The sequence below is a fragment of the Stenella coeruleoalba genome, assembly GCF_951394435.1.
Source record: "Stenella coeruleoalba genome assembly, chromosome: 1".
NCBI lineage: Eukaryota > Metazoa > Chordata > Mammalia > Artiodactyla > Delphinidae > Stenella > Stenella coeruleoalba.
Genome location: NC_137169.1, coordinates 21,517,486 through 21,532,567, shown reverse-complemented (window position 1 = coordinate 21,532,567; position 15,082 = coordinate 21,517,486). Strand labels below are relative to the sequence as shown.

Sequence of the window (15,082 nt, the reverse complement as noted above, 5' to 3'; positions counted from 1 at the left end):
TTTTGGCTGTGCCTCGGGGCTTGCAAATCTTTGTTCCCGGACCAGTGATTGAACCCAGCCCTCGGCAGTGAAAGCGCCGAGTCCTAACCACTGGACTGTCAGGGAATTCCCTCAGATCACTTATCCCACAAACTGGTTAATATCCTACTTTCCAGCTTTGTGATTCCAAAAATAGACTAGGCTGATAGCTCTAAACTTGGTTTCAGGAAACCAGGCTATAGCTTCCTCCTTTGAGCACAAGGACTTGATTCTTAAGAAAGAATTAAATAGTTTCATTTGAGTGTAACAGAAAGGAGCAAGGTGCTTGTATCTACAGAGTTGTGTGGGCCTTTAAGGTCCCATGCCCTTTCCAGGCATGAAGAGGTATTGAAGCCATGTCTAACTATCAGGGACCTAATACCATCTTATGTCAGCTTTGCCTTTCAATTTCTCAGCTTCTGTGGGTGGTCTATTATTTAATCCCTTATAATGCTGAATGTACACCCAAGAAACCTAAGCTATATTCTTACCCTTATAATGTTTTATTCCTTGGCCATGTTCCCTGTTTCCAGCATAGCTGATATTCACACTGACCTCTGATGTAATGGCACCTTACACTTTCCTGGGCCTTATAAAGCAAAATGCTCTTTGGGCACCAATGATGTCAATAGAGATCAGCAAACTGGAGGACAGCAGTCTAGGACATGAACCTTTTGAAATGTAAAGACTGATGGGCTAGCTGCCTTTGGATTTTGGTATCTCAACAAAGACATTAATTTCTTAGACTTTGAGACTTCCTTAGAATAGAATCTAAAGACATAAGGAGCATATTGATATCAAAAACCTTCTTAGAACATCTTTTATATATGAGTGATCAAATGGAGACACTGAAAAAATTGTGTGTTTGTGTAGAGATGGTACAGCAGGAGACTTCATTTAGCAGGGTGGTGAATGAAAAGTTTACAAGGTGCCAACAAAAGAAAAGATATTCATGAAAACTGAATAGAAATTGCCACTACTCCGCATTGTTAAAGCTTCATGAAAGACGTGGTGAGCAGGATAGTTTGTATCAGTGATGAATGGAGACAGTGTATAGTGTCTAAAGGTGTGGTTTTGAAGTCTGTGTGCTTGAGATCAAATCCTGGCTCCACTGCTCCTAAACTGTGTGCCCTTGGCCAGGTCACTTACTTACTATGCCTCGGTTTCCTAATCCATAAAAAGAGGGCGAGAAAAATATATCTCCTCGATAGTTTTGTGAGTGTAAGATGATAAATGTAAAACATTCAGCATAGTAAATTGCTTGTAGTGAGGGCTCCAGTATTACCCCACAAATGACCATTCACATACAGAGTACTTCCTCAAGCCTCTAAATTCCTGCAGTGTACTGCCATTCCTGGCCTCAGCTTCTTCAGTTGTAAAGCGATGCAGCTAGTCTATAGATGAGTGGTTCAGATATTCGAGATGTCATGGACCAGGGGAAAATAAGTATTATAGGGGTGTCAACTTTTATTTTGCCAACTGAGATTTTTAAATGAAGACTGTCACCTAACATCACCACCTTTTCATAATTTTTTTAAAAAGTGAGAAGGCCATTAGCTCAGATTCAAAGATGGTACTTTAAAAAGCCCACTATGTTATTTTTCTCATTTCTCCATGGACTGTAAAAACTTGGTCCTTAATCAGAGTCCCACATTAAAAATTCTATTATTTCAAGTTTATCTTTTAAAAATTAAGTAGTATATTGTTAATCAAATTTCATTTTGGATACGTATTAAAATGAACTACTCAGTTGGCCTAAAAGCAGGATCAAGGGTTGGAATTAAAACCTTTCAAGCTATTTCCTGGCTAAATGGAGATTCTAAAGTAGTAGATGTAATTCATAGTACTGGAAAGCAATACTGAAAAATTCCTTGAAACCTAGGGATACGCTAAACATGCTTAGAAAAGGGAGGAAGCAGATTTCTAGCCCTAGGAAACAGGATAGAATGAAATCTGAGTGAGGTTCTGGTCTGCATTTAGTGACCAAAAGCAAAAGCTTCATTCCCATGACTAAGAACTGCCCCTGAACAAAAGAAGGGGGAAAAACCCAAAAAACAAAAACACTGAATGGAGGAGGCTCGGTATGTTTTAGTTTGCACTGACTGAAGCATGATTTCATTTTGGTATTTTTTCCCCAGTGGTGCAAGGCAGTGTATCACCACCCCTTAACAAAACAAAACAAAACCTACCCAGGGAGCATTGGTCTAGCAGCTAGCAAGTTCTTGTTCTGGAACATTCGCAGAGGAAGTGGACAGCATGACACCTCTACTTTACCCTATACTACAGTACTACTGTTTTAATTCACTTGAAGAGAAAATATTCTATAAAGAAAGGAGAAAGAAAGAGAAAAGGAAAGGAATACAGAGACAAACATACAGTTGGTATGTTCAGACCACATCCCTATGGTCTTTATAATCAAAGAATTTTATAGCTTTAAGAGAACTACTGAGGAAACTAGGGGCCTATGCGTTAAATAACTTGTCCAAATACCTACAGCAAGTTAATGACAGAGCTAAGATTCCCCAGGCCTTCTGTACCCCAGTCTAGTTTCTGACCTCCAAACCAATGGTTTTCAACCATGGTTATACCTGAGAATTATCTGGAGCTTTTAGAAGTCTCTATACCCAGGCTATAACCCAAACTAACTAAATTAGAATCTTGTGGCACGGTCACCTAGGTATCAGTATTTTTTTAGTTTCTAATGTGAAGCCATGGTTAAGAGCCACTGCCCTAAACCATGGTGCCCTAAAGGTGGACAAAGCACAGTCAAGGAGGATTCTGTGAACAGGTTTGTTAGGACCACTTAGCAGAACCTCTTGGTGACTACTACAAATTCCAGGCCATTGAAATTCTAGGCCAAGGTCATATTTGCTATCCATGACTACTATTACCACCACCATTGGATAACACAGAACAGAACTATGGTGGCTTCATTTTACCCAAACTGAAAGGTTTCGTGTTTTTTTTGTTGTTTGTTTGGTATTTTTTTACAGTCAAGACTTTTTTCTTGCCTGGAATGTTACAAATGATGTATTCAAGTCCAACCATAATTTAGAGCTGAAGGGGCAGTGATTGTATAACCAAGGAATTACCTCTGAAGCTGCTGCTTGGGCCACTTGATGCCCCAATAGCTCTATCCTGTTCCTCAAGGAAAGGACCTATTCCACCCCTAAACCAATCCTCACCTGATCTCCAGTCTTCTTGCAGGTCTCAATTTTTCTCTGGACAGCACATTACCCAATATCTACTGCATTAGGATGTTAACTCATAAAAACTTACTACAAAAGCTTTTCAAGTGTTTATTTGTCTTATGTGGGTGGAATGCTGCAAGAGTGCAAAGAAACTTATGCATTTAGCCCTGTTTCCCTGCTGTTCACATTAGTTTAGTAAAAGAAGATTAAGTAACATTAAAGGGAATGGAAGAAATAAGTATAAATATATCCAGGGTAGTGAGATCCTCTGATTCACTAAAGGATGAACTGAAATCGTCGGCCCAATTCACATTTATGTGAGAGCCTAGAGAAATTACTTTCCCTTTAACTTCCCTACACTTGTGAAAAAGGGGAGTGGACAACATTTATGTTACAAGACAGCAATCTTTTATTGAAACATTTTTTGTCTAAAACTATTCATGGAGAGATTAATCTCTTGTTCATAAATTAGGATAAGTCTAACATCACTATTCCAAACCAGTATTATTTACAAAAAAGAACCTTTGCTTTATCGCCAGGTTCACAGGACTAAATTTTAAACCAACTTCAGTCTAGCTTTTAAAATCTTCCTGCCATCAAATGCCCAGCAAACCTTATTAGGGTAGGGGGCAGCCTTTTGATGGCAACATTCATCATTTACCAGGAATGCAGAACCACAACTGAGCAACAACAACAAAAGATTAAATCATTCCAAACAATTCCTATTTGCTCTCCAGAAGAACGCTTTGTCTAATTCTCCCCTTCTATACAGACAGGTGGGAGAGGAACCCCACAGAGAATCATAATGTTAATTAAATGAAACTCTTCAAAAAGTGAACAAGATCATTTAGTGTATATATGGATGAATTGCAGTCGATGACACTAGCAGATAATAAACTTAAACCCAGATTAACACACACCCCAACAGCTGACCAGCTCAAATAGTTACTTCTCATTTAATCTGGATCACCTGTGCAATTTTTTATTCTCTAGTTAAATACATTGCCAAAACCTTCCAAAGCATATAGGGGGCAGGCTTCTTAGAAATTCAAACAAATATTAAATAATAAAAATTGCTGGCTTATTATACAGTTTCTGACAGACTCCAATATGCTGGGTGACAGAAAGTAATTCTATCTCAGTTGCTAGTAAAAAGGTAAATCTTGTATGTACATAGAAAGACAATTATTACAAGACTATAGTGTTACCTACCAAAACAAGAATATCTAGAATGTAATTTTCAGTAAACACTTGGGACGAAGGGCAATCAGAGTATAAGAGAAAGCAAAATCCACATAAATTAATTCTTAATTTGAGAAATCAATAAAATGTACACATAAATTGATAAATACTGTCTCCACAGGTCACTAATTCCAAGGACTAGTTAGTAGTTAGTTTCTAACTAAATTATTACAGGACATTCTGGTGTATTCTGTCTTCTTGTGATCAGTTTGTTCTGGCAAGACTCCAGCAAGCACTTGCCCTTGAAAACATCTCAGCAGGAGAAGGCTCGGAGGCAATCACTTCATTTATTAACTAGCCACAAAATAAGTCCCAAGATTACAATAATCACTGACAGGACAAGCACCAGGATACAGATCTTCTTGCGAGATTTTTTCTGAGGAGAGAAATATGTAAAGAAGACACTCATGAAACAAGTAAAAAATGTTTCAGTCTAAGACCCCAAGAGTGCTTCATCAATCTGCCTCCTGGTAATTCAAAATTAACTCTATCCATGTATGACTATGCGGACACCTTCTCAAAAATCTCTAATTACCAGTGCTAGGCAGCAGCGCAAGTTCTAATTCCAGGCTCCCAAATACAATTTTGCAAAGGAACTGTTTATACCTATGTTGCTAGGCATTATTTGCAATAAAATAAGTTATCCGTACATGTGTATTTTAATAAAGGTTTTATACCTAGTATAAAATTTTGTTCACTGTAAAAAATACACACGAGCAGAAGAGAAAATAATCACCCACAGATAATAAAACAGTTGACATTTTGATTGTATTTCCTTCTGATCTTTTATCCATGCATATTGTTATCTGACATAATTGGGACCATATTGTATGATGTTTGATGTTTTTATCACTTAATATTTTAGCATAAAAATTTTGATATTATAAACTCTTCATAAACATCTCTTTTAATTCCCACATAACATTGAGTGGATGTATATAATTTACTTAATTGTTCCTTTACTGTTGGATATTAAAGTCATCATTCAGTTTTAAAGGGAAACACTATTATTAAATATGAATTTCTTTAAGAACAGTCCCAGGTGAAATACAGCTATCTTAGGAACATGTAACTGACTGAATGCTATTTATTTCTAAAAAGCCATGCAACACCAAATTGAGGAGAAATGAGAGGGACCTCATTCACAATATTTGTAAACTGAGGTAAAGACCCAAATAAAAGTCATAAAACTAGGGTTTCAACTCATATGTAGAAAAATATCACTTTACAGAAAGTGGAACGATTAACCCCTATTTATTCATACGAAATAACCCCAAAATGATAAGCCCCTATTAATTCATAAATAGCTGTCGGAGTTGATTCTTTGTCCATCCTCTGTGGCAAAGGTCAACATAAACCATCTGCAAAGTTCTACTTTGTACCTATTACTATCCTAATTGAAACAAACTTCAGCTGTTTAGGTTATAAACGTAGCCTTATACCAGATTAGGTATCATGCTAGCTTACGTGGTTAGCTTTGCAGCTAAGAGGCTTCTATGTCAGTTTATTCAAAGTTTGATGCCTTTTTGTAGATCTCTCTGCAAAGAAAAATACTAAAAATGGAGCTGGGACTGCAATTATGACTACCTGTCTCCAGCTTAAGTCTAAGCAAAAGGCTGCAGCTTGCTCTCAAAAAGTCTACAGCACACAGTGACTTTCTTTAGTACCTGCTTTTACCTGATAGTAAGCAGCTCGCTGTAACTGATCAGTGGCTCTTTCTACATGCACCTCTGAGCTTTCCACATTGGCTTCTATGCTGTCTGCAAAAAAGAAGGGCAGTGGATGTTTTACCACACTCAGATGTCTCAAGACTGCAAACTGAAGACAATTATGATGCTATGGGTCTTGGTTCACCATCATCATTCCAACTATCCAGGCATGAAATCAAAAGTTACTAACTCCGTAAGAGAATAGCCCTATTCTTTGGAAATAAATACTGGGGTGGAGGGTTATGAAGTATATAACTTACCCACAAATGGTTCAGAAAAAAATCAGGTATATACATAGAGTGAGAAAGAGTGAGTACAAATAAAAAGCAAGTGGGGTAGAACGTTAACAAGAGGTAAATCTGGGTAAAGTTTATAAAGGAGTTCCTTATTTTTTATTTATTTAATTTATTTATTTTTGGCTGTGTTGGGTCTTTGTTGCTGTGCACAGGCTTTTCCTAATTGTGGCGAGCGAGGGCTACTCTTCGTTGCACAAGCTTCTCACTGTGGTGGCTTCTCTTGTTGCGGAGCAGGCGCTCTAGGCGCGTGGGCTTCAGTAGTTGTGGCTCATGGGCTCAGTAGTTGTGGCTCGCGGGCTCTAGAGCGCAGGTTCAGTAGTTGTGGCACACAGGCTTAGTTGCTCCACAGCACATGGGATCTTCCCAGACAAGGGCTCGAACCCATGTCCCCTGCATTGGCAGGTGGATTCTTAACCACTGAGCCACCAGTGAAGCCCAAGGAGTTCCTTATTATTTTCATTTTTGCAACTTTTTATAAACTTGAAACTATTTCCAAATAAAAAGCTTTAAAAAAAAGGGTTTCTAAGCCCATAGTTGTGCAAGTTTCTGGAGATAAAAACTGGGAAGCTGACAGCTAATATTTCCCTAAACAGCCAAAGACTTACCAAGAGGCTATGGCAAGTGAATGGAGCTGACTATTCACGGAAGCCTCATTTTAACTTACACATTTGACAACATAAGAAAATTGCTAAGAAAATGAATTTAATGATTTTTAAATGGTATTCCAAAATTCCTAAGACACATCTTACTGACTTCTTTGCACACAAATACTGTCAACTCACCTTCATGTTAAAGGTATCAGTAATACATACCAATGAGATCACCTTGGTCATGGATCATCATCGCCAAATCTTTAAATATCTGATTGACATCCAAAATATCAGCCTAAGGAACACAAAAAAACAATTAACATTAAGCAACATGTTAGAAGATTCATTTCCTCTACTTACCTAAAGTTTTGTCTAGTAACAACACATGTGTTTTTAAAGCTTATAAATCATGTTTTCTCCATGAACAGAAAATGAAAAATAGTTAATTATTAACATTTACTAAATGACTACTATGTGCCAAGTACTATACCAGGTAGGTAATTAAAAGCACAGTCTCTTGGAGCCTGTCAGCTACAGAGGACTGTTAATCCTCCAGTTTTGTTGTCCAACCTTAAATTAAGAACTTCTCTGGACCTCCCCTCTAAAATGTGGACAATGACAGTACCCATCTCATAGGGTTTTCAGAAGTACTAAATAAAAAGTTCTTAGAACTGTGAAATAACCACTTCATAAGGGTCAGCTATTATTAACTATTACTTAATTGGCCCTCATGACAACCCAATGAGACATGTATTATCCCCATTCTACAGAAGAGAAAATCACGGCTCAAAGAGGTTTAATGACTTGTCCCAAGGTCTCACAGCTAGCAAGTGGCAGAACTGAGAATTAAAAGTTCATGATCTTTTGTTACTATGCCTCCTTGATACTTGAATTAATCATTCAGTAACTCTATGAATTAAGTATCTTTGAGGATAATGAGGCTCAGAGAGGTTATGTAACTTGTCTAGTCATACAACTCGTCAGTGAGGAAACTAAGCATTGCAGCCAGGATTATATCCCTAAAGCCCACGCTCTTTCAAAGTGTACTGCCTCTCAGAATGCTATAATAAAAAATGATGTCTTCAAAGCAATGACTTCCTAATCATAACTTGCAAGAATAGTTCTTGCCAGAACCTCAATTACTTGCTAAGAGTCTACTATAGTTGGGAGAGTCTGCTAATTGCTGTGAATATAAAAGGGCTTAATAATAGCTAACGTGGGGGGGGGGGCGGGCGGGGAGGGATCAGTATACAATAAGATAAATAACAAGAAAGGGTGTTACATGGTAAATGACTAATAAATGGTATAGGAAGTCTAGCAGAGGAGGAAGACTATGGCAGAAGACGTAGGACTTGAGTTGTGCCTTACAGCAAAAGAGAAGCCATATACACAGAAAGGTAACTGGGTTAAAGAACAAACAGCCCAGTTTGGCTATAACATAAGGTGTGATATTGTGATGCATAATAAGAAATATATATTTGGTCTTTGTCCCATTCCCAGCACAGAGCTTCTAAAAACCTTAGAATTTTCTAAGTGATAAAAGAGATAAAGATGTCTTTTTTTATTCGTAACAAGCCCTTTTCAACCACTGCTAAGTTTATGTTAATGGCTTGACTTTTGGAAAACCAGTAAGGATGGGGGCTGGTTGCCAGGGGAACCAACTTGGTGATTAGATGGTTGGAACTTTCAGCCCCAATCCTGACCTCTGGGGAGGAGAGGAGGGCTCAAGGTTAAATCAACCACCAAGGGCCAATTATTTAATCAATCATGCTCATGCAACCACAGGGTTCAGAGAGCTTCTTGGGTGGTGAACACATGGAGATTTGGGGAGAGTGGTGCGCCTGGAGAGGGTATGGAAGCTCTGTACCCCTTCCCACATACTTTGCCCCATACATCTCTTCCATATGGCTGTTCCTGAGCTGTATCCTTTTATAATATACCGGTAATCTAGTGAGTAAACTGTTTTCTTGAGTTCTGTGAGCAGCTCTAGCAAATTAATCAAACCCAAGGACGGGGTCGTGAGAACCTCCAGTTTCCAGCCTGTCAGTCAGAAGCACAGGTGACGACCTGCATTTGGGAGTGGCATCTGAAGTCACAGGGAGGGGGGTCAGTCTTGTGGGATCTGAGGCTAACTCCAGGGAGATAGTGCCAGAATGGAGTTGAACTGTAGGACATCCCGATGGTGTGGCAGAACTGCTTGATGTGGGAATAAGCCCACACATCTAGGGGCCAGAAGTGTCAGAAGTGTAGTGTAACAGTAGAAGAGACACACAGGAGTGTGATGCTTCACCGTTAGAATGGGGTTTGTATGTTAGATGCAGGAAATGACTGGATATGAAAATCCAGCCCCGGCTAAGGAATTTGGCCTTAATTCTGTTGAATGAAGTGCCCATTACACTCCTGACATCTACTACATTACATTCTTCTCCTTAGCTCCACGTATCTCACTCTACTCCCTGCTATAACAGGATTTCTCATGTTAAAGAACCAAGTCAATGATTAGTAGCAATAGGTGAAACAGAGAAAAGACATGACATTTTTGAAGGTAATAATCAAACTTGAGGATGAGCTGTCCCATCAAAAAAACTGACACTGATGGGCTCTCGGGCAGTGGGGCTCAACCTCGATGCACATTGTAATCACCTGCGAAGTTTGTAAGGCGAAAAGTGTCCACGGCCAGGGCCTCTTGTGGATGTTTGCCCATTTTTAATCTACGAAAAATAGGCAAATCATATAGTCCAAACATAGTAATTGGTAGTGGAGGAGGAGAGCTGGGGAATTTTAAAAAAATCTCCAAGTGATTCTAAAGTGCAGTCATGGTTCAGAACAACTGCCACAGATGAAGGTCAAGGAGGAGCTCCAAGTTTCTCCTCTCTCAAGCCTCCCCTCCCCACTGCCCCCAGGGATGGCAGTTTTCTACCTCCATGGAGGGGAAAAGTACTCAGGTTTAAGGATATCTTACTGGTCACTGTGCAAGATTAAAGTTGGGAACTCAGGGAAGAGAGGCCTCGAGACCGCTCTCTCAACCCCCACCTCAAAAACTCTTCCTGTTTCTCTGACTCACTGACGTGATATCCAAAACTTGGGAGTGGACTTTGGGATACACAAAAATGGAGCAAACCTTTTTGGCCTATCTTTATTCTGGGCTGTTCAGACTAAGCAAAGGGCTCTCCATAGAGCCCTACCTAACCTAGAGGTTGGCATTGAGGTTTGGGGACAAAGTCTTAATGAGCAATAAAATATTTGTTGGCCTTGCTCTGTTCTCTATGCATAGTCTCATGGAGACCACATAAGATATAGTAACTGAGGAGAGGATTCGGGTATTCTCAGGTGCCATGGCCAATATCAACATAAGAGTAGTTCAAATTCACTGTGATTACACTGAGACATAATATGTCTCATTAGCCATACAACAACTCATTTCATCCTTTTTCATAATCACTGCGAGAAAAACCAAGTGAATTAAGAGACTGCATCTACATTGAGTTAAACAAAAAACATGACTTGGCTCTCACCTCCAGCTGCCGAATTGCCGTTTCCCTCTCTTTAATAAGTTCCAAATCCTGTTCAGTGATGGCCACCTCATCCTCCTGGCTCTGCATCTGGTTCCACTCCTCATGGCTGCAGGGAGACAAGCACACTAGTTGATTCCTCCTCTCTAAGGTGTGCATAAGACATACCTTCATCACCTCTGCTGCCAGCAGAGCCTGCCCAAAGACAGTACCAGGGCTCCAACTCCTCTGGTATCAATACAAGTGTCAGAGGCCACATTCTTCACATCCAGAGACAAAGAGTTGGTAATACCAAGAAAACAAAGTCTCAGCTTTCCTGGGCAAAACTAAGAGGAAGCAGAATTATAAGGGATGGGACTCCTTGCTGTTTCCCTTCAGGGGTACACTCTACAATCTTGCTAGGGCTTGCTAGACAGAAGTGGACAGAGGTTTGAAATCAACAAAGTACACTGGCCCATTCTCTCCCAGGGCACTCTCAAAGTGCAAGCTGTATTGGTATCTCAGATACTAGACAGGTGGAGGAGAGCAGGTTAAGTGACCAGTCAGTGCTTCACCAATTAGTCCGATAGAATCACACCCCCTGGTTTTCGAGAATCTCTTTGAGGTTATGCTTTAGGTTAAATGTCTCTTAACAGAAAGCCAAAGTAAAAAGCTAGTGAAATGTTATAACTCTTCTTTTCAGGTACCATATTTAAAAGAAACGCATACAACATCTTATACTAGAAATGTAACACTTTGAAAATTCAGTATGAAGCATTTTCCAACAGTACACATAAATCACAAATCATCTCCACAATATTTAAAGAATTTCCTCCATGTGCTGGAGATACAAAACTGAATAAGACAGCACCCCAGGCCTTTGAGGTGCTCACAGTATAGTGGGGGGGAGATAGATACATACCTATAAGAAAACATTTTATGTTCTCAACTAATACCATCAGTACATTTTTATGGAATTAGTTAATTCAGTTTGGAGAAGTTAAGAAAGGAGGTGTTCTTCAGATACAAATTATTTGCTTCTTCTTTTAATACTCCTAGAAGGATGGGTTGCCTCCATTTTAGGGATGAGTAAACACAGACCCAAGAACTTTGAATAATTTAAATCTGAATTTGAGGTAAAATTATTTAGACCTCCGAATCCGTAGATTTGGGGGCTCATACTTATTCTTATTGAGCCACACCCTCTCCTCAACACATAGACATCAGAGATTTCTTGTAAGTTTTTTATTCACTTTGAAATTATTCCTTCCATAATTCAAAGATCTTGGAAAAGCCCACAGTTTTGACTTTTTTATTTGATGGATTATAAATTACCTACTCCAGGACTCCCTTTCTTTTTCCTCCTTTTTTCTCATTGATTTTTAAAATTAAAATTAAGTATAAAATCCCATCTCGATTCTCTACATTAGAATAATTCCTTTACCTGTCAAATGAGACGAGCTGCTCCTCTCTTTGCCTCTCCTCCACCTAGAAAGCAGATGGTATTATTGCTGCTGTTATCCAGAAACATGTCACAGACAGACAGACACAGACACACACACACACACACACACACACACACACACACACACACACACACAAAATGGCTTCCTTTAGCTACAGTATAAAGAAGTAACATCCCTTGGCTCCAACAGACTCTGTAAGATGACACAGGGCTCTGGCAATCTGACTGGACCAGGAAATGGGTGTGAAGTAGTTGAAAGCAAATCTGCATTCCAATTTGGATTCAGAACAGAAACCATAATAAGTAGGACGGAGAAAACATGGATAGGAGAAAGGAATAAAAATTAATAATAATGATAACCTATCTTAAAATTTGGAGGCAGGTGGATTAAGGGAAGGAGTTGAAAATTTGCTAGGAAACAAATTTTCAGAATATGTGAAGATTTTTTTAAATGGACATTTAAAGCATATTAGGTACTAAAGTGGCAAACTGACTTAAAAAAATCAGTCTAATTATGTATTACTTTTGTAATTTAACAACCAAGAAAAAATGTTAAAAGAGCAATCTTTTCCTATTTTTAAAAAGCCGTCCCTTTTTATGATAACAATAATTAAAAAGATAAGCAAAATAAAGAAAATTTCAAAATTCTTCCCACCCAGAGGAACACTGTGGGTTTTTTTAAAAAACATTTTTACTCTTTCCCCATATCAAGAAACAAAACAAGGGCTTCCCTGGTGGCACAGTGGTTAAGAATCTGCCTGCCAAGGCAGGGGACACGTGTTTGAGCCCTGGTCCAGGAAGATCCCACATGCTGCGGAGCAACTAAGCCCGTGCGCCACAACTACTGAGCCTGAGCTCTAGAGCCCACAAGCCACAACTACTGAGCCTGCGCTCCAGAGCCCATGAGCCACAACTACTGAAGCCCGCACGCCTAGAGCCCATGCTCCGCAACAAGAGAAGGCACCGCAATGAGAAGCCTGTGCACAGCAATGAAGAGTTGCCCCCACTCGCCACAATGAGAGAAAGCCCACGCGCAGCAACAAAGACCCAATGCAGCCAAAAATAAATAAATTTAATAAATTTAAAAAAAAAAGAAACAGAACACTGCTAGTGTCCTAAAGCCTACCTATGTGCCCTCCTCCAGTTACAACCACCTCCCTCTCCTTTAGAGTAACCATCATCCTGACTTTGTGATCATCATTTTCTTGTATTTTTTATGTTTTTTAAAATTAATTAATGTATTTATTTATTTTTGGTTGCCTTGGGTCTTCGTTGCTGTGCAACGAGCTTTCTCTAGCTGCGGCGAGCAGGAGCTATTCTTCATTGCAGCGCGCGGGCTTCTCATTGCAGTGACTTCTCTTGTTGCAAAGCATGGGCGCTAGGCACGTAGGCTTCAGTAGTTGCGGTTCACGGGCTCTAGAGAGCAGGCTCAGTAGTTGTGCGCATGGGTTTAGTTGCTCCGCAGCATGTGGGATCTTCCCGGACCAGGACTCGAACCCGTGTTCCCTTCATTGGCAGGTGGATTCTTAACCACTGCACCACCAGGGAAGCCCTATCTCTTCTACTGTTAATTGACATTTGGATGTTTCCGATTTTTGAGTACTACAAATAATGCTGCTATGAACATTCCTGTACATATACCCTGGTACAGACTTACAGTGTTCTCTAGCATAGAACTGCTGGGTCATAAGGTGTGCATGTGTTCTGAAGTTGCAGCCAGAATGTTTTCCAGTGGTTGTTCCAACTCATACTACCACTGGCCAGATAGGAAAGTTCCTGTGCATCATATCCATGGCAACAACCCTCCTTGTTCACAGAATTTAAAATTTCTGCCTTTTTTTTTTTCTGCCCTTATTTTGGACATGAAATAGTATCTCAGGGTGGTTTTAATCTGTAATTCCATGACTACTAAAAATGGTCCATTTGACCATTATTCAAAGCAATACTAAGATGTTATTTGCTTTTTTCACTGTGTTGACAAAAACAAAGGTGGACAAAACTACCACTTGCACTTTAACACAAATCAAGGCAGTGGCACCAAACCATACTAGTTTTCTATTCTTTATCACCACACATAGGGGGATAAAAGCCAGTTCGTCCTTAATGAAGCCATTAAATGTATTAATTAACTAAATCTCAGTACATGTCTCGTTTTTTTTTTTTAGTACGTCTTTTTAATATTCTGTATGATGAAATGGGAAGTATACATAAAGCCCTCCTGCTACAAACAGCAATACGATGTTTGTCTCCAGGAAAAGCACTTGTGTAATTGAGTTGCTGGGTGAACTAGCTACTTTTTTTAGGGAATAGCATTTTTGCTTATTCAATATAGTTTATACTTATATATAAAACTTTTAAAATATATAAACTTTTAATACAATTTGTGTATATATATATACACATATATATTATACACAAACATATATTATATATGATATATATAAAAGAATAACTAACAATCTATGGTTACTCAGATGGGTATTCAAAAGACAAGGTCTTCAAGATAAACAATGTGAGCCTGTCACTTCAAGGAAAATAATGCACAGTGTTTGTTGCCAGTGATAAAAATCTAGCTTTCAAATAGAAAAAAAAAAATAATTCTGGAAAACTTGTATCTACTGCTTGTGAACTTGAGAGATTCTCAATATTTAAAGACTTTTCTGGTCAAGCTGAAGATAATACATGATTTTTTGATATTGTAAAATGAAATATATCAACATTTAGAAGACCTGCATAAGTCAGGGAACCAATATTTTCCAAATGATAAATACATGATGTTATAAAAATCATACACGGATAAAAGATCCAATAAAAGCATAAGACAGACCAAGATTTTAATGCGTCAGAGTATGAACAAGTCATTGACAATGGTTTTCGATTCCACAATGCAACTAAGTTTTGTCCAGTTTTGATGTAGTATCAAGGAAAAATATCAACAATGATCTGAAGAGGTTAATTAAAATACTCCTTCCTTTTCCAGTTACTTACCTTTGTGAGGCTGGATTTTCTTCAGATACCTCAACCAAAACAACATATCGTAACAGACTGAATACAGAAGCAGGTATGAATATCTAGCTTCC

General features: G+C 38.9%; 1 protein-coding gene across 2 annotated transcripts in view; it reads right to left on the bottom strand.

Annotated features, from left to right (window-relative positions):
- Positions 1-2,698: 2,698 nt before the first annotated feature.
- STX12 (syntaxin 12) overlaps positions 2,699-15,082 on the bottom strand; it is a 34,873-nt gene continuing 22,489 nt past the window's right edge. Inside the window, exons 5-10 of one of the 2 annotated variants that reach the window (XM_079918765.1) lie at positions 11,982-12,025; positions 10,562-10,667; positions 7,269-7,341; positions 6,129-6,211; positions 5,919-5,989; positions 4,707-4,827 (exon numbers count right to left, since the gene is read on the bottom strand). In XM_079918765.1, the coding sequence (XP_079774891.1) occupies positions 5,960-5,989; positions 6,129-6,211; positions 7,269-7,341; positions 10,562-10,667; positions 11,982-12,025 (336 nt within the window). In that variant the 3' untranslated portion in view covers positions 4,707-4,827; positions 5,919-5,959. Of the gene's footprint in view, positions 4,828-5,918; positions 5,990-6,128; positions 6,212-7,268; positions 7,342-10,561; positions 10,668-11,981; positions 12,026-15,082 lie in introns of both variants that reach the window. The other variant, XM_079918764.1, reaches the window with a different exon arrangement.